Below are 16,204 nucleotides of genomic sequence, written 5' to 3'. Positions count from 1 at the left end.
TTTTTTTCTCAAAAAGTATTTGAATGTAATAGACCCAGTATCAGGGGTATAGTATCACAATTATAGTCTCATGATTTATCTTCTAAAAGATATCTGAATAGTCAAATTAGTCCATCAAGGAACATAGTATTATAGGTTAAGTTCATTTTTAACTGTGGTTAAAAAAAAGAATGGGATTCTTGAATTACAGTGTAAAATTAAATATTAAAAAAATTTAAAACTGCATTGTTCCTGAAATCTGGATCTTTGACTACATCTTAGTGGTCTTGTTTAGAATGTTTTTTAAACTACCATCCTTTAATTGGAATGAAAGGCAAGTTTATGCCAATTGGTTATCTAATTTTGCTAGGTGAGTCTTAAATTGTAAAAAAAAGTTTACAGGTCACTTCACAGAGTCAAAACCTAAGCATTTTATTGCTTTCTAATGAGCCATTAAGCTGAAGAAGAGGCAATTAAATGAGCAATTAATGTAGTACTGACTTGAGCTCTCTGATTTTAGGTTCTTCAGAAGACAATGAGGTCATTCAACCAGGTTTCATCAGCCCCAGGTTAGTCTTTTTTTTTTTTTAATTAAATTTTTACTTAACTAATATTTATTTAAAAAGATCACTGGAGGCATATGAGAAAACATGACAGCCCTCAGGCATTCTCCACTTTGGCAAGATGGATATGGTACCCATCTTGTACCTACTGTACTCCAGATCACTTCATCTATTAACTGATACTCCCACCAGAATTGCATGGATGAAATCTTCTAATTAACTCCTTTTCCTCCTGATTTTAGCAATATTGGATTTTGTGATTCCCTTTTCCGTATCTCAGGCAAAACAGATAATATTTAAATGTTAATGGAGCTGAATGAAAAGTATTTGTGGCTTGTTCATTTTTGTAAACCCCGTAGCAAAATAGGCACTCACAAGTATATGTTGAATTAATTTAAAGCTAGAGACTTGCTCCCGTTTTCAAAAAATTTAGCATAACATAAATAGCACAATATATTAGCCATGTTTTTCAGGGAATTAGAGAATTTTCCTAATCTAGGAAAGCTCCATTTATTTTGCTTTTCATGAGCATGTATCAAATTTGTTCCTCATTATACTACAAAAATGAGTCGTGAACTTTTAACATCTTAAACCTACACTTAAAAAATATATATATATCCTTTCATTTATTTAGGTGTACTGTAAACCTAGGCTTTTAATGGAGAAATATTCTCTTGTATTACTGAAACTAACTGAAAACTGACAACACTATTTTCAGTAACAGTTTTATTTGTATTACTATTTTAATGTATTACTCTGGCTTCTCTCATGCAGTTAATGCCTTGGCTCTACTCTTGACTAATACTACTTTCAGAACTCTTAAGAGCTATGAGATGACAGAGTTTATGAGCATTTATAAGTACAAGTGAAAAGCTGTTATTCTATTATTAAGCTTATCAAATACAGGATTGTAGGTAGCAAGAGGAAAGCAGTAGGGATCAAAAGGTTTAATGAGGAAACCACTGATAGGCATTGCCTTTTGACAAGCACTTTACTTTTTTCTGGAGTGAATCCTTTGACATAGAGATGATGCTCTAAAGAGTACCATGAAAAAGAAGATTCTGAAAAGTTGCCATAATATTTTAATTTACCAACTCTTTTCCCCTTACTATTGATTGTGGTTTTCCTCTGGGGGCAAATTGGAGGCAGTCCAGAGGCCCTTTTCTCTTCTGCTGGGAAGTAATGTTAACACCAGTGTGTTAAGTGACTGCAATGAAGTTTCATGTCTGTTTCCTTGTGATTAAAAAGGGTTGGCCGGGGAGAGGTTGCACTTTCACCAAAAGAAAGGTTATTGCCAGAGATTGCATTTAAGCCAAAGATTTGAACATCAACTGCTCCAGTGTCCTCACTTTGCAGGTGAGGAAACTGAGGCCCAGAGAAGCTTAATGATCCAAGGTCACACACAAGGTCATTAAATGGGACCAGAACTCTGGCCTCCAGGTTTCTAGCTGGGTGCTTTTTCTCCACAGATTTGCCTCCTGCACAGGCATCTTTAAAGCCTGAAGATTTCTTCTCATTTGCCTCATCTTTTACTCCTGTACTATTTTTTCCCTTCCCATTTTCCACCTACCTATCCTCTTCCCCCAAATTAACCTAAAGTGAAAATATTAAAAGAAATACCTAGGAAGCAGTCCACACTCTTATTCCAGTTATTTGTTTTGATGAGATTAAGTTTTAAAGGGTAAATTTTCATTCATTGCTTTGAGAGAGAGGGAAAAATTGTATGTTTACATTATTTAGTGTCATTTCTGCAGACTCAGAATATTTATTGCAAAAAGATCTGTAAATTATGAGGCATACCTGTTCAAGTAGTACAGGTGAAAAATCTGGACTCATTTTTCAAATAAAACATGAAGAACCTTCATTTTGTGCTATTCTGGGCAAAGTAATGTAATGCTTATTACTAAATGATTTCTCTAACCTATTGCTGTCTTAATTAAAATCATTTAGGAAAGTATTTGTTGCGCACAATTCAGAAAATATTTGGGAGGAGTAATAATAAAATTTTTATTTTTCCTTTTAATTGACGAAGTATGTTAATAGAATATGATTTTTTGCTATTCCAGTTAAAAAAAAATAAACTTTCTACAAAATGATGGTGTTAAAATAATGCCCCTTTTCCGAATTAATTTTGATGCTCTAAATACTTTGCTGAAACGTAAGGGACCAAAAAGAAGGAAACATTTGCAAATGCTTGTTTTTTGAAATATAAGGGCAATTTTATCTGGCACACTTAAAATTTTTTCTAATCGTTTCCCGTATTTCCATAATCTTATTTAATTATACCTGGGGAAATATGTTAACCTATTTAAGGAAAATATTTAAGAGATTTTTACAGCTGTGTAAAAATTACCAAATTGGAACAATTGTGTTAAGCCAGAGCATTTTGCTCTCAGATAAGGAAATTAAATGAGAACGGAATTTTGCTCTTCGGAAACAAAAACAAATAGCCCCCATATTCTAAAGTGCCTGTGCTATAAGACCAACGCACCCAGTCCAGTACTCCTTTCAGCTGACACCGTGTTGCAAGAATTTCAAGAAAGTTATTTGCGGGTAAAGTAGTTTACTGAAACGCAGTGGGAGGGATCGGCAACAGTTTGCCCGACGTGCGGGTCCGCAGCCTTTGGGCGGGAAACCTCAAGCCGCGGCCAGACAGCGGGTTCCCTAAAATCGCCCCCGGCCGCCCCCCACCCCCTTCCCCGCCGACAGCTTTTCCTGATCCTCCAGAGGCGCACGGCGACGTTTTCGTGGCTTCCCGAAAGGACGGCGCCAGGGGTCTGTGTGAAGACAGCTCCATTTTAGGCATGGCCTGGTGGGGGAGTAGGGGGTGGAGTGGTCATTTTCTCGGGTTCTCCTCATGACCCCTCCCCCCCTTGACTTCACTTTTTGGTTTGCGGAGACTGACATCTCCCAGATGAAGGGATCAGATTATACATGATACGTGTCTGGAAACGCGGGGAAGGTAGTAGGGTGCGCCAAGCGTTGCCTCCATCCTGGTGAAGGCAAAGGTTTCTTTTGTTTGGTGTTCCTCTTGTCGGGACGAAATGACAAATGTGAATGTCCCCTAATTAGTGAGAAATCCTCAGCCTTCTTTGGAACGGCTTGACTTCTCGAGAGGAGGTGGTGATGTGGTGACTAAAGGGAAAGGTGACTGGAGAGAGAACGGGGAGAGGAAGTGGCAGGGGCGGGCGGTGGAGGGAAGGGGCAGATCCGCTGACCTGGGGGTCTCGGCGACCCTGGGGGCGCGAGCTGCGCGTGAAGATCCGCGGCTGCGAGGGCAGCGCGGGGCTGCAGACCCCGGCCTTGTCGGCCGGGACGCAGAGCACGGGTGGAGCCGCTCGTCGCAGTGCCGCAGCCCCTCCTCCTAGTTTTAAGAAGAACCGAAGCATTGTTTCAGCTGTAATAGAAGTCACTCATTGCTTATAGTTGAAAACAACGACGGTGGGCTCTGGCACCTCTTTCGGCTCCTTGCATTGTACTGTCGGAATTCTTTAAAAAAAAAAAAAAGAAAGAAAAAATATGTACGTTTTTTAAATGTAGAAATCTTAGATTGTGATAACCAACGGGCGTATGATAGGTTATTTCCTTGATTTTTTTTTTTTACCCCCAGTGCATTGAGGATTCTTTGTAGCTACTTGAACTCATTTTAAAGACATTTTGCAAGAAGTATGATAAATCAAGCTACTGAAACATTTGGCTTCCACAAGTATAAAACATGCGTTTTGAGTCAAGCACAGGTCTTTCTGGCACTAAAAACAAGTAGGAAATGAGAAAAAAATTAAAACCAGAAGACTTCAGGAAGGTGACAAATTGGAAAGCGTTCTAGGAGATTCATGGGACCATTTTAGGTGAAAGAAGAACTCTATGAGCTTAAAAAGATGATGGTTAGTTTCATAAAAGGATCTTAGGCTCAAAAGACTGAGGGGGGAGCAGGAAAAGATGAGTCTATTTAAAAGACAGTGCCATATCCCTGAAATGGGGACTGATATTTTCTGTCAGTCTCCTTCCTTCTCTCCCTCCCTCCCAATTCCCTTCCCTGCTTCTCCTCCCTCCACCCTCTCCTCCTCCCTTCTCTCCCCCTTTCTTTTACCGACCCCACTCCAATCCCCCCCCCCCCAGGTATGTAAAATGCATTTGCCTTAAATTCTTTGTGAATGAATGTTAGAGGATTTCTCAAAGTCCCCAGTTGGAAAAAGCTTTCTACACGACTTGAAAGGCCGATGTCCCTCTCAGGAAATGAATGAGTCGATAACCTCTGACACCAGTGACCAGTCCAGTGAACCCTACCTTAATTCCACTAATACTGGAGGCCCCCAATCAGGCAAAACTGAATCTCATAACCATACCATCCAATGTGGTTCACTCATGGCATTTCACACTTTTCATCTATGTATTTATAGGTTTGAATTTCATCAAATTTAACAAACAATGATTCAGAACCCACCTACATATTTCTGATTTTATGATGATTAGACTATTTTTTAATTAAAAACAAGCTTATAGATAAAACATTGTTTATCATGAATGTGTGTCAGGGACAAAACTAAATTATACTGCCTGTGAATTTTATGATAATTTTACATAAATAATGGCATTTCCTCAATTTGCATGAATACTTTTCACATTATTTGTTACCAGATGTTGATTTTTAAAAGTAGTTCTTTCATTTAAAATATTAAAAAAACACAACTTATTCAAATTAGTTTTTCTATTTCCTGTTATTAAAAATATTTAACCTGGAATACCATCGTTAAAGTTATTTCATTATAGGTCAGTGTAATCAGTTGATTTCTACTATTAAAGTAATGCCTAGTGAGTGTTTTGTTAGTAAATAATTTTTTTGAGAGCTTCAAGCTTTTGGGACTCTTTCAAAATCATTTACATTTTTACACTTTTTCTTTCCTCCCTACCAGCTGGCACATGGTTATCCCCCCCCCACACACACACAAAGTAAATAAAATGAGAAAGCTTTGCCTCCTTTCTTGAGAAACAACAAAAGAAATAAACAGACGAAAAATCTTTTCAAGTTAATCAGTCTCGATTGAAGCCTTTTACCACAAACAGCTGAAAATAACATTTATTTATATACATCAATTTACTTCAGATCTGAACTAATTAGTATAAATTTATATTTCATTGTTTAGTATGGGGAGGAGGTGTAAATAAGTGCATTATGTGGATTTTCAAAAGCTTTTAGATTCGGTCAGAATCCCTACGTTTTAGTTTGTGTGAAACAGTGTTAGAGTTAGGAGTGTGTTTGGAGAGACGGGGAGGGGGGTTGCGGGTATAGTGGGGGAGGGTAAGCTCCGTAGCTTTGCCGAAGGGAAGTGGTATCTGTACAGTTTCTCGGTAAACTGCTTGTTTAAGAAAATGGGGGTGGGGTGGGGGAAGAGTAGTGGTGCGTTTTAATGTTTCGAAGACGGGTTTTATTTTATATTCTAAAGGAAATCCAGCATTTCTAGTTGATCTATAACATTTACTGTAGTGGTCGATGAGGGAGGCAGTATTGGTGTCAGCATCTAGCAATCAACAATCGTTTGAACCAATTTTAAAGGTAAAGGGTAAGCAGTTTGAAACCGGGGGCTGGCCGGGGAAGGGACGGTAGGAGCCTAATCCGTTATTAAGTTTTCGTTTATTCAACTCTTCTGTCCCCTGGTAGTGGACTTTTAAAATGTCAGGGTCCGGTCAATAAGATATAAATTTACCTTTTTTCTCCCACTTGCCTCCCTTTTTCACCCCCTCCCCCCGCCCGCGCCCGCTGTTTCTCCCCCACCTCTTTCTCTGGCTCCGCAGCCGCCTGTGCTGGCGGCTCCTCTTCACCTCCCCTGCCTGGCGCTCCCCTCCCCCTCCCTGCCCTACGTCGCCTTGCTCTTGGGGAACAATCGCCACTGATTGAGGTTCACTCTATGTTAGGCTGGAAAACTGGGCTGTTATTTAGGAAGTCATTAATCACATCTCCTCCCCCGGAAAGAGATGGCGGAGAAACCTGTGAAGTACAATTCCTTACCAGCCCCCTCCAAAATGTTCCGAAATGGTAAATCTAAACACAATTTGACTACAAGAAGGTGATAGCGATTTTTCCGGTAGCATTTTATTTTAAATTTGAAACAAATTTCAGGTCACAATCAGGTAATTGTGTGCATTTCTCTTATTGTAGGTGTAGGTTACCATTATCTAAAGTTTCATGGGTGTGTAATTAGGTTCAATTAGATCTTTTGTAAATTACATATTTTCCTCTAAGAATGGAATTAAGTATGAAATTTGCATCCCAAGCAGGTTTACTGTTAACGGAGCAGCTGAATTCTTAGGGGGAGAAGAGCGTAACGTCGGTTGCTTTATTTAAATGGCTTTTTCCCCCTTAAATGAGATTATTTAGACAGGCTTGTGTGTAAGGCACGCGTGTGCACATATATGACTGTGCCGTTTTTCTAAATCGACGATTCACAAGGACCCTCCATTGTGTTTAAGTAAAAGCACGAAATCGGCATTCTGATTTATCGTGAAGAAGCGTCCCAAATTGTCTTTAAGATAACATGTTTGAGTGTTTCGTGTTCATTCATAAATTATTTTGATGTCAGCATAGATGAAATGGCGATTGGTTATCTCTTCCTCTTGCCAGCCCCTTAAGGATCCGAGGTGAAATTAGTAGCAAGAAAGCATGTAATTGACAAAGTCACGTGTGCTCAGGGGGCCAGAAACTGGAGAGAGGAGAGAAAAAAATCAAAAGAGGGAAAGCACATTAGACCATGCGAGCTAAATTTGTGATCGCACAAAATCAAGATGTTAGATTGATGCAGAAGATCACTCCGTTGCAAAGGGAAAGTTTTCATCTCACGAGTTTGGAGCAGAGGGCCCGTGGGGCAACATGGCCGAAGGTTAATTTTCTTTTCTATTGTTTTACTGTGATTTTCTCTCTTCCTTTCTCCCGCCCTCTCCCTCTCCCACCCTTCTTTGCCCGTCCCCCCCTTCCCCTTTTACCCCAATACTGAGCAGTACCCCCCACCCCCCATCGCGCAGTGGGGCTTTCTGCAACCTATTGTTATAGATCTCCAAAAATGTTTTGTACCGCCCACACTGATTCACAACTTGAAAAGCTTTCAGGGGGCTATTGTTTGAATTGTTTGAGTGTGATTAAGCGCAGTTTCAGTTAGTGAGCCCAAGAAAACTTTTATACACCTGCCCCCTCCCCCATTCCACCCCAACTTTAATTGAAAGTTATTGGGGGGGAGGGGAATGCACATTGCAAACAACCCTGGATTCACTGCTGCCGCATGTGCATTAACTAGTTCTAACCATCCTCACGATTTCTCTTTCCTCCTCGGGCACGCCGGAGAGAATTAGTTTCGCTGAAAATTTCTCTTTGTAAATGGGATCAGTGTTAAATCAGCAACATGCAAGTAAAATAATCGCATGCTGTACTGTAATATGTGGCCGAGAAACGGAGTTAAATGAAAACGTACACGTATGTACAGAAACGTGGAAGTTGTGATCGATAGAACAGTGTGGCTTCCTCCCTCCCCCGCTTTCCCTTTTAAGCCTTTAATTTAAAATATTTTCTGCCGAATAAAAGAAGGAATCAACCATTTAATACCTTTTTTTTTTTTCATTTCCTCTCCCCTCCACCCCCACTCCCAAGCAGTTTTTTTTTTTCCTTTCACTGAACTGTATGGGAATACTGACTAACTGACTTTTTTGTCCTGTTCTACTCAGGCGGGGCAAGCAAAGGTGGTGGAGAAGAGCCCGGGAAGCTGCCGGAGCAGGCAGAGGAGGAATCCCAGGTTTTGCACGGAACTGGCCACTGTAAGTGGTTCAACGTGCGAATGGGATTTGGATTCATCTCCATGATAAACCGAGAGGGAAGCCCCTTGGATATTCCAGTCGATGTATTTGTACACCAAGTAAGCCAAACTTTTTTTGTTTTGTTTTGGTTTGGTTTTGGTTTTGGTTTTTTCTCCTCGTCTTCACCTTTTTCCATGTGGAGGAGCTGACCGGTAGTTTTGTCAGTGGGCTTACAATAATGTGCCCTTCAAAATCTTCCTTACAGTCACCAGTGAATACAGTTTTTAGGGTGTGTGCATGGGCACCTTCCTGGGTGTCTTTTCCTAAACAGAAAATGAAATCTCTGAAATTTCACTTCTGGGTGGTGGTTGACTTGATTAAGCAAGTTCCCCTCTTCTTTCGACAGCGAAATTGCCGTAGTGTAGCTTCCGGTGTTATCGGTTACGATACATTATGTGGCCTGTGCCTGGGGAATGAGTGGGAAATGAATGAGGAAACTGATCATATTAAGTTTTGGGTTTTTTTAAGCCAATTTGCTGTTATAAGAAATCTGTAGGTCCCCTTATTTTATGAAACTTCTAATCACAGTAGCTTCCCCAATTATTTTATATCTGTCTGGTAGTCTTTTGTAGGTTCAAATTAAAATAATTTGATTTCACAGTAAAATAGAGTAGAACATTGTTGGCCTAGTATGGATTTGAAGAAATGCAAGAGAGGATTGTTGGTAATCAAACATTTTAGAAATGTGCTCCGTGTAGGGCATAGGTCCAAGGATACTGTCTCTTTAAGAGACTGAACTCAAAAAAACATGTGGCCAGAGGCGGCTCTAGTTTGTATGTTTAAAATGTGCTAGTGGTCTACTTGGGGTAAATTTCCACTGTTGCTTATATTGTGTTGTAATTTTTTAAGATGCTTAAATACCAAATAGAATGTCATTGCTTCTCATTTTCGAAATTTTACCCAGAAACAAGGAAATTAATATCTCTCCCCCTTTCACTCCTCTGTTGTGCTTAATCTCTTCATAGTAAAAAAAAAAAAAAAAGGTATTTACAGTGTGCAAGCTTGATTATTTCATAGAAAGAAGTTAGAGAAATACAAATTATCTGTAATGAATTCTTAGGAGTAAAGGGATTTAGGACTAAAGAGGTTTATTTTAGCTTGACATCTAAGTTAAAAATAATCGAATGAATGCATATCAGTCCTACAGGTTGACTGACATAGATACATGCAGGAAATAAATATTTAGTATATTTGCATAAAAATTTTCTGTTTTGTTTGATAGTATGTTGCATGTTCTTAGTAATAATTTACAACCTCCTTTCCTCCCTAAGGAATATCATCTTCAAATTAAGTATATAAACAATAGAAACATATGAAACCATTCTGTTTTGATCTGTTGTCCTGTGTGCTTGGTAGCTTCCTGACCTTGCTGTGTGGTGTGTGTTTTCCTTTCCTAAAGGCCTGGCTATCATTATTGGCTGTTTACATGTGGAAGGATCAGCATAATCTGTGAATTGAAACAGGGTTTAAATACATAAATAGAAGTCCACAGACAGGCTACTGGATTTTATGCTTCCTACTTTATATGGCAAAATGAAGCCACATTTTCTGCTTTTCTCCTCCCTAGAATGAATGACTGAAATCATTGACAAATCCATTTTCTCTCAGGCCCCTGCTTTCCCTGCTTTGAACCTTCTTTAGGTTGTTAAATTGTTCTTTACAATCTCATAAATTTGTTTTATAGATGAATGAAAAAAAATAGCCCTTTTCTTCTTTGTCTGATCACGCCTTGTTATAATTTGGTTTTCTATGTTTACCTTTTAATGTATTCAAATAGTAGACATTTTATTAACTGATATTAATGTTTAGAGCAATGAGACATCCAATTTTAAGCTCTTTTAATGGTTGTATGTTGATAAACATTCCTATATCCACTTAATTAAGAAACGCTATATTGCTGGAAAAGTTTTTTTTATATATATAGTGAATAGTTTCTAGAGTACAAACATAGATTATTCATATTAGACTTACTTTAAATCTTCTGTTACACATCATGTATTTACTAATAGAACAGTATTAAAACAATGTATGTGATAAAAAATTCTCTCAAAAAATATGTATTTGTATGTTTCATAAGAATATATCTGGATACATTCTTAGGAAGAAGTATGTAAAAAGTCAGTAAAACTCACGTATTAGCATTTTTGTGATGTAAAAAAACAGGGCAGTAATAATCTTTAAATTTAAAATTAGAAAGTGACATTTTAGGGCAGTTTTTGATGGTTAAAGTGTTTGCTGTTTGAAATATATCTCAGTTTTTTCCTAAGGAAAACTATTTAGAATCAGTTGCTTTGTTGTTGTTGTTGCTGGGTTTTTTTGTTTTTTGTTTTTTTTGCTTCTTAACTTTGATGCCTAGGTAAAGGGGTTTCTGTCTTATATTGAAGCTTATATAAATTACATATAAATTGCATATGAGTCATATGAATAACTGTTTTGAAGAAGGCAGGATCCCACTGATTTTAGCCAAGCAGCTACAAGTAACAATTTGATGGCCATAAATAATGTGTGCAGATATCATGTGAGCATCACTTACACAATCAGGTTGCGATTCAGGACCATTTTATAGAAGTTTTTAAGACATTTTAAAAATTATTTTTTTAGCTGCCATTTTTACCCATATGAGCATTTTTGAAAGCATACTAGATTTTATGTATAATTATAAATTAGATTTTTCCCCATTATGTCTGTATGCTATTTTGTTATGAAAGAATAGGCATCATAGATAATTAGGAATTTTAAATGTTCAACTAGAGCGACATTTAATTATTATTTTAAATATATGAAGTAGTGGGGGTTTTTTTTGACTGTTTAGAAGTACATGTGTCATTGGATTTTTAAAAAAATATTCTAAAACATTTTTTTTGATAGTATATGTTTGGGGAAATAAAAAAAGAAATGATTTTAGTTTCTTTAAAATAATATTTAAAAATTCATGCCAAGGCACCCAGATATTTTTTTCTCCTTTAAAAATATTGACTGCAAAGAACTGCACATCAAAAACAATCAGTTGCTATGAAATGAAGAGAATATATGAGTGTGTTCTTAAAATAGAGCTATACATTTATGGTTACGTAATTCTATTTACAATTTGTTGGCAAAAATACAATCAAACTTTCTTTTAGTTTCTGTAATGCCACCAACTCCTCAAAAACATTCCCAAGACTTAGGTGCTGTCCTTTCTCTATCTTCAGACTTGTTGATAAATGTAGTGAGACTCTGCCATTTGAGGATGGTATGTGACCATTAGTTCAAAATGACTGTCTTCATTGGATTTTCTAATGTTAACTGGTAATTTAAATGATCGTATTTTTATGGATTTGTAATGAATAGATGTATTCTGAACCGTTAATACTGAAACCTTGATAGCATTCAGTATTTTTAAAAACTTAACAAAAATGTATAAATATTATAGTTGTGAATTTTGTCACAGCCCACTGTTTTTGAGGTGTTCCTTAAAATTTTTAGTATTTAAAATATTTGGTGATGATTTAGTTTGTAAGTAGGATAAATTTGTAGGAATTTCTTACTTAAGCATCCAGTGCAAAACACTGAGTAGTAAGAGTATAGATGATTAATACAGATTTTAAGTCTAGGTTCTTACTCAGTTGATTTCATCAATTAGAATACAATTATTTTGTAAGTGCTAATAATTAATACTCCTATCAGTTTATTGTTATTAAGTTTTTAAAAATTTGCCTCCACAGTTAGATTGTGGGGTAACATGTCTAAATTACCTGGAAAGGTCTCTGGCAACTTTCTGAAATATAATCTTTTAATAGGACTTAATATATGTGATGATACTTTAAATGAATCACATGGTAATTAAATACTAGATCTTTTATGGAGAAGGGCAGTATTACTCAATAACTACCTGTTGATGTTACTGTGTAAGTTTTTCTTTACATAGATTTTGACATTTATTTTTAAAGTCATTATCTCAACTAATAAGATAAATATGATCATTTGAACTTTATTTTGTCCAGAGGAGGGTTGGAATCCATTCTCCTTATTACCCTCTCTACAGCTCATTTGCATAATAATATTTTCTTGTTGGGTTATATATTTGGGATTGTTTGCCATCAAATAGGATACAAATAATTTTTTAAAAATAAATTTATTTATTTTTATTTTTGGCCACGTTGGGTCTTCGTTGCTGTGCGTGGGCTTTCTCTAGTTGCCGCGAGCGGGGGCTACTCTTCGTTGTGGTGCACAGGCTTCTCATTGCGGTGGCTTCTCTTGTTGCGGAGCACGGGCTCTAGGCCCGCGGGCTTCATTAGTTGTGGCACGTGGGCTCACTGGTTGTGGCTCACGGGCGCTAGAGCGCAGGCTCAGTAGTTGTGGAGCACGGACTTAGTTGTTCCGCGGCATGCGGCATCTCCCCGGACCAGGGCTCGAACCCTTGTCCTCTGCATTGGCAGGCGGATTCTTAACCCCTGCACCACCAGGGAAGTTCCACAGAGAATTTTTAACATAAATGTATTTCATTTGTTTCACAGTTTATGTAAGAATTCTTTTTCAAAGAGAAAGAGTAATTTCAAAATGACTGCAATTTAGCTATTATTACTCAGTTGGCTTAAATATTTATTTTAATTTGGTTTTTAAGTCTTCATTTACCTTTCAGGTATTGATGTTTTCTTCTTTTGCTCTTTATTTCTGATTTATAGTTTGATCTTTATGAGAATACAAATGCCTATATTACAAAGATTTTATATATTTTATGTTCCTTTTATTACTTTGCTCAGAAAACATTTCAGAGTAATGGAAATAGAAGAAATAAGAGATAAGTTTAAAGCATTTTTATTAATAGTATAGGATATGAAAGCATTTGCAGATGACTAATATTTAAATACATGAAAATTGAAGTGTTATACACCGTTCAGTTGATGTAGCATGGAGTTGATGTCTCAGTGTTTTTAACATTAATTAGCTACACAATTATGAAAACTGATTTACTCCAATATGCTCATGTTTAAGGGCTTTTCATAATATTTAATTACCAATTTATTAACCATATTACTTTTGTCATAGTTTAGGGTGAAAACATTTTTCACACTCAGAATAGATATGGTTATTTTTTTTCTTGGGGCTGTTAAAAATGTCAATATCAAAAAAAAAAACCCCACCATATTTAGATAGAGAAATCTTAGAAGTTTAAAAATGTGATAATAAACAGTTATACCTCATTTGTTAGTGAGTTATGCATTTTAATATTTTGAAAATGATTCCTAAAGCTACCAAATTTTCAAGATGAATTGCCCACATGACCAGTTTGGAAGAATCCCAAATGAAATGCTTTGAAGCTATTTAATCATAAAATCACATTTAAAGGCATTTAAATAAAAATTGTATAAGACTAATTGTCTTAAAAGATATTGGATACATTCCTTCTGGTTTTCAAATACTGATCCACTTTCAGGAACTTTTCTGTATACTTCTAAAAAGATATCCTTGTTCAGTTCAAACATGAAATGTGAATTGGGTACATAATTAAGACATCGTCTTCACTCCTCATTTTAAAGAGTATTGATGTAACTTAAATATTTTCCTCTTACTTATTTTTGATTCTCCTTTTTTAAAAAGACCATTCACAGCAAATGAAGGCGATAAATTCAAGAACTGTTTTTTAAACAAATATGTGACAAGCCACTTATGAGTATTTAGCATAATATCTTTAACGTGTCTTTAACTCATCTCAGAGTTCTTGGGTTTCATAAGAAGTTAAAAACTTGTTTTGTTACCTGGACTCAACATGGTAGTCCTTTGAGGTAAATTTTGTTGCTTTTGGACAGCAAGGAACCCTAATAAGGGTTTGAATTTGGTTGAATTCATCATCCTGTTCAGAAATTACATAACTATTGCAGATAGTTTTGTATACCTTAACTGAAAAGTTTTATTGGTATTGGGATTAAAAGTTACTAGTTAAAAATATGGTGTACTGTATTTTTATTTCTAAACCAAGTATAACCTAAACAAGTAAAGTAAGGATATTTCTGATTCAACTGGAAATTTATTACTTTAAATATGATATTTTGTAGACTTGATTTGGAACTAAATATTGAGATATTTCTCACTGGAACTTCAGCTTGTTCAATATGTAGTTACTGAGGTTATGGCATTGTAACGTATACAGCCCATAAGGAACTTAAATGATTTATATTCTTATCTAAAATAATGTGGTAACATTTTCTAATATCAAAAAAATTGATAACAGTAATATATCAAAAAATACATTAGGTCAGTGGGGTACATTGAGAAATGATCTTTTAAAAGAGTATTAATTGAGTAATAAAAATGTTTGTTATGCTGCATTTTGATACATCAGGATTAATTTTATCTTCTGTCTAGCAACAAATTAGAAGATTATCCGATGATTGCCCCCTTCCCATATCTAAATATCTGACAGTTTAGAAATGCTGTCTCAAATAAGATTTATAGATAATTGATAGCTTTAGTCTTATGTTTCTTTCTGTAATCAGCTGCAAATTGGAATAATAATACCTAACTTTTCAGGTGTTGTGAAGAGTAGAGATACTATTATATAAACTGCCTAGCAAGTATGTGTTGAATAAATAAACTAAAATGTAAACTAGTCTTTTTGCCTCAGCAAAATCAGGGATAAGTTATTATCAGTGGTATATATTTGTGGTTGAAAATGAAATTGGTATCTTTTATGTGCTCTCTTTAAAATTAGGCAAAATGTATTGCATAATATTAATAGCTTAATTTTAATTACAGTGAACTATAAGGCTTTTTATTATAGTTTTATGGTATAGAGTATTGTTTAATATTGTTTAACACATCAGGATATAAACTGAGACTTGGACATAATTTTGTGATGCAAATGTTTTTGTTTTAATAGTTTGTTTCATCATGAGATTTTTACCTGTGTATTCAGGTATACATATTCAGTTTGTATTCTTCAGTATAGGCTAAGGGAAAAATATGAAATATTGTCTTAAATAGACCTGCTGTGATAATTTAATACCTATTGCTCTATTAATAATTACTTAATACTTGTGAGATATGATACAATGGTATAGAATCTGGTCAAATAGATCAGTGTTCAAATCCCAGTTTATTATATGTCTGTAGGGGAAGTAAGTTACCTTGTCAGTGTTTCAGCATCTTACAAAGGAAGGGACAAAAAAGTACCCACTTTGTATAGGGTTATTATGAGAATTAAATGTTATTACACATGTAAAGCATTTAACACAGAGCTTGGCAGATAGTAAGGACTCAGCGATGTTTGTACATACTTATTATTATAAAGGAGATATCACGTGGTAGAGTGAGGGAGAAAATATCAGAAATGAAGGTTTGGGTTTGGCTGTGCCACTTGGGTGGGTTTCTTACTTTTGGCTAGTTGCTTCCAAGGAGTTTCAGTATTCTCATGCGTAAAATGTGGCAATAATATCTTGCCGTTCCTATTTTTGAGGGGTGGGGTAAGGGTCAACTGAGGTATCATACATGAAAATAATTCAAGAATTCTAATGATCCAGGTTTAGTTTTAATCTTCATTTCAAGCACTATATTTTTATTAATACCTTCACCATATAAATCTTTGTCAGATTTTTTAAAAGATAGTAAGCTCATGTCATTTATTTTTTTTGCCTTGTCAACTTAATTGAGGTATAATTTATATAGAATAAAGTTCACCAAATTTAAGTATACAGTGAGATGAGTTTTCACAAATTGTGTAACTACCACCACAGTCATCATACAGAACATTTCATCAGCCCAAAAAAGTTCCCTTGTGCCCATTTGTAGTCACCCTTGAAGAAGAGAGGCACAGTTGTCCTATATGATATTGATATGTCATATTA

At 35.9% G+C, this 16,204-nt stretch overlaps 1 protein-coding gene across 2 annotated transcripts in view; it reads left to right on the top strand.

Moving 5' to 3' along the window:
- The first annotated feature begins 514 nt into the window (after positions 1 to 514).
- The window catches only part of LIN28B (lin-28 homolog B), a 123,063-nt gene continuing 107,373 nt past the window's right edge, over positions 515 to 16,204 (top strand). The window contains exons 1-2 of one of the 2 annotated variants that reach the window (XM_061207410.1): positions 515 to 548; positions 8,253 to 8,440. In XM_061207410.1, coding sequence (XP_061063393.1) covers positions 515 to 548; positions 8,253 to 8,440 — 222 coding nt within the window. Of the gene's footprint in view, positions 549 to 7,407; positions 7,418 to 8,252; positions 8,441 to 16,204 lie in introns of those variants that run through there. The other variant, XM_061207411.1, reaches the window with a different exon arrangement.

The sequence above is a fragment of the Eubalaena glacialis genome, chromosome 12, assembly GCF_028564815.1.
Source record: "Eubalaena glacialis isolate mEubGla1 chromosome 12, mEubGla1.1.hap2.+ XY, whole genome shotgun sequence".
Lineage (NCBI taxonomy): Eukaryota > Metazoa > Chordata > Mammalia > Artiodactyla > Balaenidae > Eubalaena > Eubalaena glacialis.
Note: the sequence above shows the minus strand (reverse complement) of the source record. Positions and strands in the feature narration are given on the sequence as shown.